Source organism: Lithobates pipiens, unplaced genomic scaffold (assembly GCF_037356315.1).
Source record: "Lithobates pipiens isolate NorthernLeopardFrog02 unplaced genomic scaffold, aLitPip1_a1.2 Scaffold_22, whole genome shotgun sequence".
NCBI classification, from domain to species: domain Eukaryota; kingdom Metazoa; phylum Chordata; class Amphibia; order Anura; family Ranidae; genus Lithobates; species Lithobates pipiens.
In genome coordinates this window covers 22,238,938-22,251,948 of record NW_027507784.1, presented here as the reverse complement: position 1 = coordinate 22,251,948, position 13,011 = coordinate 22,238,938, and the positions used below count along the sequence as shown (strand labels likewise).

Sequence of the window (13,011 nt, the reverse complement as noted above, 5' to 3'; positions counted from 1 at the left end):
CCAAGCCGAGTACTCTCGGCTCCACTCGGGACTGTGAGGGGACCCAAGAGCTGCCGAGGAGACCCAAGAGCCGCCGAGATACAGAGGACTCTGTATCTCGGCGGTGCCATTTTTAAACTTCAAGACTGCAATAAAAAGGCTGCAAATGACACTGGGGCAAGGCTGCAAATGACAAGGCTACAATGACATGGCTGCAATGGATGGGCACGGCTGCAGATGGACACTAATAAGGCTGCATTAATGGGCATTTAAATGTATGTTTTTTTTCCTTAAACTTTCCTTCTAAACTTGGGGTGCGTGTTATATGCCGGTGCGTGTTATACGCCTATAAATATGGTAATGTATAGAAGGTAGGGCCCAAAAGTGACTCAAGCTCAGGGGCCCCCACCACCCTAAGTCCTGCCCTGGTCACAATCACGTGACTTCATCAGGGAATGAAGATAGGCAATGGAAGTGTCCTTAAATAGCTATACAATTGAGCTAAACGAGTGGCCATTTTCCTGTAGCCCCACGTTAGTAAGCAATATAGCGGCAGTTTTCCCATGGATACAGGCAGCGGTTTACACATGCCGCCATATCCTTATGGTTCGACTTTCTTCTTATGACCACAGTGATTCTCAAAACGTTATAGATCAAGTCTCAGCAGAGTTGATATTAAAAATAGAACATCAAGATAAAAACACAGAAAAAACGGCATGGGACAGCTAATAACAATAAAATAAGATGTTGTGGCAAGCGGACATTTTCTTGGAGTCCAATGTAAATAAATAATGTGACGGCCATTTGTTTGTAGATATAAGTGACAGTCTACAACTGCAGCCATTATCTTGTAGTCTTATGGTTTAGCTTGACGCAATGGTTTTTGAGCAGTTATAACCAGGTTACCAATAAAAATAGTAAACTATAGTAAGATCGTAAGACAATGAAATTGCATACTAATATTATGGCACTGTCATTCGAAATAGAGTTCGCTCCGAACACAAGATTAAAAAGTGGTCATATATTCCTATAGATGTGTCACATATAACACATAGGTATATAGGGGACACCGGAAGTGATGTCAGTAATATCATAAAAACATAGATCAACGTAAGCATAATACCAGTAGGGAAATACAAATGCTAAACATTAATAACATAGATATGTATGCAACTGGGGAATTTATTATTGGAAAGAATTAGGGAAGTTGAATGGTAAGAGAGAAGGGTAACGTAATAAAAAGAACTATAAAAATGCTATCTAAGAAATAATAGCACAGTAGATATATAAACTTCCTGGTCTGAGCATATTAAAAATCATGAATAAAACAATTAAGATCTAATTCAATATTCAATCCCAGAGGTGCAAAAGTGTCTAGTATAAAAATCCATTTGGATTCTAACTGGCTTAAGGTCCTTACTTTGTGCCTACCCCACCGGTACCTTTTTTATGGTTCAATTCCCCAGAACCTCAAGTGAGTAGGATCTTTAGTATGGCAGAGAGCAAAGTGTTTAGAGACACTATGCTTATCAAATCCTTTAAGGATATTCTTCACATGTTCCTTAGTGGTCTTTTGTGCATCCTATGTATTGTAAAAAACTCTGACTCAGACTGTCTTTTTCGGTGTAGAATAAGTATAAATAGGGTCTAGCTGTCCCAACTGACTTTGCCATTTACAAACTTGATCTGACTTAAAATTGTTAATATCTATAATATATTTCTTTCTTTTCCTTAACTGAACTTCTTTCTCTTTCTTCATCAGATCTTTATTTAATTGTGCTGTGAGAGCAATAAATTCAGCCTCCTTATGGGCTTCTAATACTCCACTAACTTCTCCAATAATTTGATCAATCTTTCTAATTTTTCTTTAACTGCTCATTAACCATTGCGGTCAAATTAAACCATAAGACTTCAACATAATGGCTGCGGTTGTAGACCATCGCTTGTATCCACAAAAAAAATGTCCGCCGCGCTATTTATTTACATTGGACTCCAAGAAAAAAAAAATCTTAATATTGCAAAGAATTATGGGGAAAAAATACAAATTCAAGAGACTCATCATGTGATTTACTAAATACCTTGGAATGTCTACTTTCCAAAAAGAGATCATTTGGGAGGTATTTGTACTTTCCTGGCTTGTTACGGTCTCAAGAAATGAGATCGGCCGTCAGTGCATCAGGTGTGTGCAATTTTCAATAATTGGCACTAAGACTTGTAGACTATAACTTTCACAAAAGCCAAATAATATACACTGATTTGGGTTATTTTTACCAAATATACGTAGCAGTATACATTTTGGCCAAAATTTATGAAGAAAAATTACTAATTTGCTAAATTTTATGACAGAAGCAAAGAAAAATGCATTTTTACATAACATTTTTGGTATTTTTTTTACTTATAGCACAAAAAAACCCACTAGTGATTAAATATCATCTAAAGAATGATCTATTTGTGTGAAAAAAGGACACAAATTTCATATGGGTATAGTGTTGCATGAGTAATTGTCATTCAAAGTGTGACAGCGATGAAAACTGAAAATTGGCCTGGCCAGGACGGGGGTGAAAGTGCCCTGTAGGCAAGTGGTTAATAATAATTGCGTGTGACTGTGGGGGAAAATTAGAGTGTAAGCTTCTCTGGTACAGAAACGGATGTGTCCTCCACGCTTGAGTCAGTAAACGCTCTGTGCAGCTCATTTTTGTTTTTTGATTTTGGATAGAACTTGGATAGGGTGAGGGGGAGCCTAGGGATACTCCAATAACTGTAAACTTGAAAATGAGGACACCTATCTCTGCACTAAGACTTCAGGGTGAAGACACCCCCAAGGGCGGACTGACCATTCAGGCACTCGGGCACTGCCCAAGGGCCCAATGCCACTACGGAGCCCCATCAGGGTTGCCAGCCTCAATAAAACCAGGGACAGTATGTAAAAATCTGTGTTTTTTTTTTTAAATCCCAAGATTATAGCTGCCCCATCGATGAACAGTAACAAACAGGGACTCCTAAACAGGAATACAGACCTGAGCCTACACATTGTAGCTGCTGATCTCCCAGAAAGGCCAAAAAGGTCTCTCGGTCCAAAAGGCTGATACTCACTGTTTCCTGATCTCTGTGAAGCCACGTGCAAGGGCAGTCAACTTCTGTACTTCAGTTTCCTGTGTTCTGGATGCTTTGGAGGCTTTCTGTAAATTATACAGGAGGATAGAACCGTGATTGCCCAGCCAGACAGTAGCCGGGACCCCACAAAAGGGGCGCTTGCAGTTCAAGGTAGATTTCCCAGGGATACCACAGCCCTCAGGCTAGGTCCTACTCCCCCAGGAACACGAGACCTCTGCTCTGGGTTCCAGCCTATTTATACCCCGCTCAGCCCCCTGCTGGTCACCTGCTATATTGACCAGGGATTGGCTGGGGAGATATTAACATGCAGGCTGGGGTCATGATTACCCCTATTCTAAAAATGAAGATAGTATCCTGGGTGGGAGTGGTGATTCTGCAGAATGCCAACCCCAATTCGGTGAAGTGCATCCAAAAAATTCAAGTCAGAACAAACAACGCCAAAAGCATAAGCACCTCAAAGGCTACTTATGCATTTAATCTGGGCAGAAAAATACAATTGACTGTGTGTGCCCGCTATCCCCTAAAGGGGGGGTCCCCTGTACCCTACCAACTCTCCCGCCGTCAACACGCAACCTCATCCAGTAACCGCCCCACCCCCAAGGCCAGTCCCCCACTACAGCCTCCCAGAGCAAAATCTGTCCCCTTAATCCCCCCTGATCTCCAGTCCTCTCCTCCACAGGTGGCGGGCACACGCAGTCCAATTTTATTTTTTATGTCCAGAATAAATGCAGTAGTAGCCTTTGAGGTGCATTATCCTTTTGGTGTTGTTTGTTCGGTCATGATTTTCCCATCCACTATGTCCCAGGGTCCTCTAGGAGACAGTCAGAGGGAAGTAAATGAGGAAGTAAATGAGCCCAACAGAACACAGAGCAGACCTAACTAATCAATTAATGCTCTCCCTAACTACAGGGGGGCCAAAAACGCAATGATGTCAACAACTGTAGCTGCATGGGCCACTACATAATAATAATAATAATAATAATTATAATAATAATAATAATAAAATTAATAATAAAAATAATAATAATAATAATAGTGTATGGGCAAAGTGGAATAGATCAGACTTAACAACCGATATGGAAATACCGGAAAATATAGTATAAAGTGACCTTAGATGGATGAGAAAGAATGGAATGAATGATAAGAGAGAATGGAAATATAATTGGAAATATATCAAGAAGTATATAGTAGGAAAATAAAATGTAAAGTAATATGTAAGAAAAAAATTATAATAAAGAGTATTGAAAAAAATAATAATAGTGTGTGACTTTGGGGGTGAGCATTAGAGTGTAAGCTCCTCTGGTGCAGAGACTGATGTGACTGGCTCAGTTTGATCTGTACAACACTGTGGTACATGTCAAAGCTATATAAATGTATAATAATAATAGTGTGTATGTGTCCTCAACCTACATATTTTGTACTTAAAAGTGTCCCTCTTTGGAAAACAGGTGGTTTACTATTATTATTATTCTACATCCTCATACAAAATTGTCCAGTTTCCAGGAAACCTTTAACCCATACATAGATAGTACAGAAATCCGGAGTGTTTATGTAGTTCAGTAGTCCAATAAGGATATAATTTCACACAACCTTTGTATCTGAGCTCCACCTCCCTGATAAGCCTTGAACAGGTTCTCAGATTTTTACGACAACGTTCAGAGTTCTGTGCACACTCCCAGCGGGGACAGATCTCACAGGAGGCTCAGCGATCCCAAAAATACGAGTTCATCAATTTCTCTGGATAAATACTATGTACTGATCCTGCAGCAAATTTCTTTAAAGAGACACTGAATGGAGCAGAAGGTCCTTTAGAAAACGATAAAAGATTCTCTAGAGTTTAGGAAGGATCCCAAATCTGAAACCATGTCACAAGGCAATGTCGGGGGGACACTGCCACCAAATACCACGACTGGGAAGTCTTCTAGTGATGGAGCCTATGGACCGTCTACTACAAAGCCAACTACTGCAAGGAAAAATTACCCTGTCAGGAAAATAACACAGTTAATTCAAAATTTAAAGTCTTATAATAATGTTTATTCACTTGATCGACTTGGAATAAAGAGGAGAGGAGATAGTGAAGATCCAACTGTAAATACAATGCCTGTGGGGACAATCACGTATCTCAACAAGGACCACCAACCAGATATGAGCTCTGAACTACAAGGTAGAAAAGAACAAAGACCCAGAGCAAATATCACACAGACAAGTCCGGAGAGCTTTGAGAACATGGGAAACATCCATATTTTACCGAGGAACGGGCAAGGGATAACTCCAGGAGAAAATGAAAATAGTACAACTGAAGAATTTCCTTTGGTGGAGGAACACCAGAAGTCAAGCGATGTAAACAATGCAATTACAACTGCAGCTGCACACTCACATGAACCTAAAGAAAGCTCCCTGCAGCTCCAAGTAAAGATAAAACCAGCAAGACCCCCACCTCCACCCCCATCCGATAGGGTGATATTACCAGACAATCACATGAATCCCACACAAATGGCAACAGTTGACCCATTCATAGATACAGAGGACAGTCCACCTAACCACAGCCTACAGTCTTCTTGTCCAGAGGAAAAGGAAATGAGTATAATGAGAGAAATTCCTTTGGTAGAGGCACACCTGGAGTCAAGGGATATGAATAATGGTACTACAAGTGGAGCATCACACTCACAGGAACCTAAAGAAAGCTCTCAGCAGCTCCCAGAAAAGAAAAAACCTAAGGTAGCAAAGAGACCACCACCACCACCAGAGAGGGTGACATCAATAAATAAATATATAAATGTCCCACTGATGGATGTAGGTGACACATCCAAAGGGACAGAGGACATTACACTTAAACAGGGACTACAATCTTTGTCTCTAGAGGAAATGGAAAATAGTACAACCAGAACATTTCATTTGGTAGAGGCACACCTGGAGTCAAGGGATATGAATAATGGTACTACAAGTGAAGCATCACACTCACAGGAACCTAAAGACAGCCCTCAGCAGCTCCCAGAAAAGAAAAAACCTAAGGTAGCAAAGAAACCACCGCCACCCCTTCCATCAGATAGGGTGACATTACTAGACAATAATATGGATCCCACACAAATGGCAACAGTTGACTCATTCATAGATAAAGAGGACAGTCCACCTAATCATAGCCTACAGTCTTCTTGTCCAGAGGAAAAGGAAATGAGTATAATGAGAGAATTTCCTTTGGTAGAGGCACACCTGGAGTCAAGGGATATGAATAATGGTACTACAAGTGAAGCTTCACAGGAACCTAAAGAAAGCTCTCCGCAGCTCCCAGAAAAGAAAAAACCTAAGGTAGCAAAGAAACCACTGCCACCACCTCCACCAGAGAGGGTGACATCAATAAATAAATATATAAATGTCCCACCGATGGACGTAGGGGACACATCCAAAGGGACAGAGGACATTACACCTAAACAGAGCCTACAGTCTTTGTCTCTAGAGGAAATGGAAAATAGTACAACCAGAACATTTCCTTTGGTAGAGGCACACCTGGAGTCAAGGGATATGAATAATGGTTCTACAAGTGGAGCATCACAGGAACCTAAAGAAAGCTCTCAGCAGCTCCCAGAAAAGAAAAAACCTAGGACAGCACCAAGAAGCCCACCGTCACTGCCACCCCCACCCCCACCCCCACCCCCACACCCACCAGAGAATGTGACACCAAGAGATACATTTATGAATGCCACACAGGTTGTCATTGATGACAAATCCACATGGATGGAGGACATTGTGTCTAAACAGAGCCTGCTATCTTGTGCAGAGGAAATGGAAAATAGTACAAAAATAAAAATTCCTTTGGTAGAGGCACATCAGTCAAGGGATGCGAATAATGTATCTGCAACTGGAGGTGCACGCTTAAATGAACCACAGGAAAGCTCCCAGAAGGAAAAACCTAAGGTACCATCAAGAGCTCTACCTCCACTCCCACCAGTGAGGGGGACACCAAAAGACAAAGTTATGAATACCATACCAACGGCCAAAGGTGATACATCCAGGATCGAGGACGGTCCACCTAAACACACCCTACAACCTTCTTCACATGGACCTAAAGGAAGTCCTCCACACTTAGAAAAGGCAAAACCACCAAGGCCTTTGAAATCCCCAGTGAAAAGGACAACATCAGCAGAAAAACCTCTGACTGCCACACAGATGGTCATAGGCGGACCATGGCGAGGAACAGAAGACAGTCACCCTAAACACACCCTACAGCCTTCTTCATTTGATGCATCACGGTAAGATGTCTCAGCATTCTTTTTTTTTTCAGTTATTATTTCCATTTCTCAACTTTTGCATGGTGATTACTAAATATTCAAAGTTTAGTCTATTGCATCAGGTTAAAATGGATTTTACATGAGTTTTGCAGGTTGTCCTATTAGTAGCCCTCCCATGAAAAAACACTAGGGCAAAAAGCAGTGCAGTGCAGATTTGGGGTCCTCACCTTTCCCCAAGATCCCATGGCGAGGCTGTTACTGGTGCCTAGGCAAAGGAAGCCATGTTCTAAAGTGAGAGTCTTACCTGTTTCTCCCTTTTTTAGATTTTGCTTTAGTATTTTTTTCATGAGGAGGCTACTAAAAAAAAAATGTATTATTAGGATCACTAGGAGTGGTATCTTTTTCCTCTACAGTAATCAGCCATGCATTTTATATTATCACTATACTGGATAAAAACCTGTCTTTTAAAAGCTTATCTACAAATATTCTAAAAAAGCTTAGGACAAGGGCCCATTTACACTTGCTTCGACTTCAACATGCTTCTTTGATGCTTCGGTGGTGCTTCGATGAGGCTTTATGGTGCTTTTTTGAAGCTTTAATGAGGCGTGGCTGATGCCCTGTGTGTTTTGCTATCTCATACCTGCAATACCTCCAAAACAGTTAAAGCCTCTTAAAAGCTTCAGGCGCTTCAAGCGAGTTGTCATATACTTCTATCGGAGGCTTTGAAAACACTTTGAAGCACCACTAAAGCGACATGTGGTATCATTTTTGAAGCAAAACCCAAAGCAAAGAAAAATCAAGGTGTAAACAGGACTGTAGACTAACCATATTATTTAGTGACGGGGGCTTTGACAGGCATTCAGAGAGCTTTAATAAAGCCTGTCCAAAGCCTTGTTTTGAAGCAAGTGTAAAGGAGCCCTTAAAATGAGTGACCCATCACCAAAGGGTATGGTGTTGGGTATGTGTGTGTGACGTTGGTGGTGGTGGTGGCAAGGATATCAAAACCTAATGAAGGGTGTCTATGGCCATTTTTATCCTCTTGGCCAGTGTTATTCTTACGACTCAGGTTAAGCTAGATAAGGTTGTTGCTTCATTAACCTCAAGAGGAGAACAAAATACATGTTTGTTTCCTTGTATGAACCATAAACTTCTATGCAAAGCCTACACCTTTGTTTTATTAAAGCTGAAGTACAGCCTTCCGTTCGGTCTTGCACAGTTGTACAGGCTTCTCTCCTGAAATTGTGAGCTCCGATTTCACTGCACACTGTGAGCTCCCTGACTACCCAACATGGAGCTGCTGAGTTCTGTAGCCAATTGAGCATGTGTGGCAATATTCTTGCAGTGGGCCAGATTTCCCTTTCTGGCTTCTGGCTATGACATCCAGCAACACCATTTTGGAGTGGCCAATGTGTCCGTGCAGTGTAATGTTTACACTGCAATACCTCAAAGCCAGGGACATGCCAAGAATGTGGAACGTAAGGAGAAACTCGACTCCACTGGTAATTCATCTGGTGAATAGTACTACTTTCTCTAGTTACTTACTCCTGACTTGCTGTGTATCACTTACTCCTGACCCTTTAAACTTTGTGCATCACTTACTCCTGACCTCAGCACTACTGTATTTGCATTGCTTACTCCTTCTGCTCTCCTTGTGTCACTTACTCCTGACCTCTGCTCTCTGTGTATCACTTACTCCTGACCTCAGCACTATGTGCATTGCTCACTTCTGACCTCCGCTTTTCATGTGTCACAACTGACCTCAGCACTACTATATGTGCATTGCTCACTCCTGACCTCTGCTCTCCATGTGCCAATTACTCTTGACCTCCTCTCTCTATGCATCGCTTACTCCTGACCTCAGCACTATGTGCATTGCTTACTCCTGACCTCTGCTCTCCATGTGTCACTTACTCCTGACCTATGCTTTCTGTATATCACTTATTCCTGACCTCAGCACTATGTGCATTGCTTACTTCTGACCTCTGCTCTCCATGTGTAACTTATGCCTGACCTGTGCTCTCCATGTGTCACTTACTCCTGACCTCTTCACTCTCTGCAATACTTACTCCTGATCTCAGCACTATGTGCATTGCTTACTCCTGACCTCTGCTCTCCATTCGTCACCTACTCCTAACCTCTGCTCTCTGTGCATCACTTACTCCTGACCTCCTCTGTCTGTGCATTGCTTACTCCTGACCTCCTCTCTCTGTGCATCGCTTACTCCTGACCTCAGCACTATGTGCATCACTTACTTCTGACCTCTGCTCTCCATGTGTAACTTACACCTGACCTCTACTCTCCATGTGTCACTTACTCCTGACCTCTGCTTTCTGTGTATCACTTATTCCTGACCTCAGCACTATGTGCATCGCTTACTTCTGACCTCTGCTCTCCATGTGTAACTTACGCCTGACCTCTGCTCTCTGTGTATCACTTACTCCTGACCTCTTCACTCTTTGCATCACTTATAACTGACCTTAACACTATGTGCATCGTTTACTCATGACCTCTGCTCTCCATCCTTCACTTTCTCCAGACGTCTGCTCTTCATGCATCACTTACTCCTGACCTCTGCTCCTCATGCATCCCATGAGAACCTCCAAGACCAAAGATAGCTGACATCCTTCAATATGTGGTGGGTTGTGAGGCATAGTGGGTAAAAGATGGTGAAAGTCATTGGGCTCCAGACACTTCTTGGATGTAAAATAGATTTTATTTCTACTGACAGTCCTTTTTATATATTTAGGGGGGAAGAGAGTCAGGGCCAGGACAACCTAAGGTCGCGTACACACGCGGGGACTGTTCGCTGAAACTGTCCGCTGAAGCCAAGTTTCAGCGGACAGTCCGCTCGTGTGTGGGGCTTCAGCGGACAGTTTCAGCGAACAGTCCGCGCAACAAGGTTTTTCGGAATTTCCGAAAAACTGTCCGCTGAAACTTGGTTTCAGCGGACAGTTCCCTCGTGTGTAGGCTTGTTTGACAAACTAAGTTGCGTGCATGCTCAGAAAGGATTTTCACGCCGAAGGTTGCATTGCAGTGTATAGGACGTCGTATTTTTCATCCCGTCGTACGTGCCGTTCACGTCATCGCGCAAGTTTCAGCGGACTGTTCGTTCGTCGTGTGTAGGCAAGTCCGTTCATGCTAATTTTGAGCGGACTGTCCGCCGAAACTGTTTGACGGACAAGGTTGGGCGAACAGTCCCCGCGTGTGTACGCGGCCTTAGATAGTTGCAAGCTCAATTGGCAGACTCTGAGACTTCAATAGGAGAACAGCTGTGCAGGGAAAGTCCTCCAGCAAGGCGCCACTTCTAAACATGCAGGATTGTTGTCTCCTATGGTAACAGCCCCTTAACAGTTCCTAACTGAAATGTATCAGTTCTTTCAGTTCCACTACAATTGCTACTTGTGGTTCTTCAATACTGAGCTCCTGGTCTCTCACTAGACCCTCTGATTCACTGACTATGAATCCCTTGAGCTTCTCCAAGGTTTGTGGTGGTATCCCCTTAAGTGTCACCCCCGCTTCTCTGCTGGGTCCCTAGCTTGGCACTCCAGATACTCCTCAAGCTTCACCTCTGCTAACCCGGTGAGGTCCCTGGCTTGACATACAAGGCTGCTCTGCAAGCATCTCCTCTGCTGGTTGGGTCCCTGACTTGATCGCCGCCTGAAGTTTCCCAATTCTCCACTATGCCCTTCGGTGAGAATATGGTTCCGGTACTTGCTTCAGTTACTCAATGTGGTCCCTGATAAAGGAGATTGGTCCCTTCATAGCGACAGCTTCCCTTCTACCTCCGACCCCTAGCAGCCTGGGGCAGACGACACACGTCCAACAAAGGCAGAACACAGATCACCTGACCTCGCCCGAATATATATAGGCTCTCCCAGCAGGCCAAGGGATTAACGAAAACCCCTGTCCATTGGCTGGGACACCCACATACCCATAATCTGACCTTGGGTTGCCCTTCTCGTAACTAGTACCACCAATACCCGGCCACCTAGTGGTAGAAGAGAAAAGTGCAATGAGCTTAGGGAGAAAACAATAGATCCCTATCAATCGACCAAGATAACTACTCTTGTCAAGTAAATTTGTGAGTAACCTGACTAAACTCCGGGGCGCTACATTGAGATTACACTTTAGAAGGGTTATTGCTCCTAAATTGTGCTCAACAGTAGATGTAAACCCAATCACTACACTTTCATATAATCTTTATCTTGTTAAAGAGGAAGCAAACCCTGATGAGTTTACTTCCTCTTTCATTCCCTGCAAAGGCAAAGCATAATGGACTACTATGCATCGCATCGCATCGCATCGCATAGTAGTCCATTATGTGTCACTTACCTGACACAGGAGGCAGCGAAGTCACCGCTGTCCCCTGTAGTCCAGCGCATCCATCTTCTCGGTGGGTCTCGCTGCTCCGCCGCTGTCATTCGGCGAAGCCACGATGATGTCACTCCTGCGCATGCGCACAGGAGCCGAGACGCGCGACATTGCGCAGCATCTTCATTATCGAGGATGCCACGCTCAGTGCGCCTGTGCCGTAGACAGCGGTGCCCATCTTCGGGCAAATATCTCCTAAACCGTATAGGTTTGGGAGATATTTCTTGGACCTACAGGTAAGCCTTAATCTAGGCTTACCTGTAGGTCAAAGTGGTTTGTAAGGGTTTACAACCACTTTAATGTCCTTTTTACAAGTCATGTTCAAATCTGATTAAACTCCTCAGCTTTCATGAAAAAAATCCCTGGTGATTCTGCCATAGAGATCCTTGTTAAAGCTCTTCCCATTAAAGGGTGACAACACCTGTATTTTTTTATGCTGTTCTGTGTTGTCACCCTATCACGTTGGCTTTCAATGGAGAAGCTGTTTTAAGACACATTACACAGATATGTCCAAGTTTTGCCACCAGAAATTGTAATATGAAGGAGAAGGGATCTCACCGCTCCAGCAGCACACATGCAGGCTGTAAACTGTCTCTTTGGCTGGGAAGTCACAGGTTCTGGCTATTACCACTAGCAACAGACGAAAAACAAGCTCTGGACTGCCGCACTCTTCAGAAGACCACTTTCTTTTATTGGAAAATCACATCACAGCTCAACGAACAAGGAAAATTAGCTGACTTCTTTTATTGGAAAATCACATTACAGCTCAACGAACAAGGAAAAATTGCTCACCAGCAATTTTTCCTTGTTCGTTGAGCTGTGATGTGATTTTCCAATAAAAGAAAGTGGTCTACTGAAGAGTGCTGCAGTCCAGAGCTTGTTTTTCATCTGTTGCAAGTGTTGCCACCACCAGGAAACTGGCCTCGGAAAATAAGATGTGATAGCTCAAAGTGCTGCACTATATACAGTAACTCATTTAGTGTCTAAATATTGTTAAAAGTAAAGTTCAAACGATTGTGCAATCTGTGCCAAGTTCTTCCAAAACAATACGTGCCAATGTCACTGTGCGGTGCTCCCTTCTTGTTTCCCACGCTCACCGACAGTGGTGGACTCTTACATATGCCGTAAAGAGTCAAATGCACCTGTGAGATGAATCTATTGGGATTGCTGGGACTTGTATTCACTTTGATCAATCGCTCCTTCACTGCATGGCCAGGAATCAGAAGGTTGCTGCTTCTCATATAAAAAAAGGAATGGCAAGAGGGGCCTACATAGCATAATTCCGTTTTATTGTGCAAATACTAAAATTGGTTACACTTAT

The 13,011-nt window shown here is 43.1% G+C and overlaps 1 protein-coding gene across 1 annotated transcript in view; it reads left to right on the top strand.

Annotated features, from left to right (window-relative positions):
* The first annotated feature begins 4,775 nt into the window (after positions 1–4,775).
* The window catches only part of LOC143923398 (uncharacterized), a 43,464-nt gene continuing 35,228 nt past the window's right edge, over positions 4,776–13,011 (top strand). Inside the window, exon 1 of the mRNA XM_077447056.1 lies at positions 4,776–7,340. Coding sequence (XP_077303182.1) covers positions 4,957–7,340 — 2,384 coding nt within the window. The 5' untranslated portion in view covers positions 4,776–4,956. The remainder of the gene's footprint in view (positions 7,341–13,011) is intronic.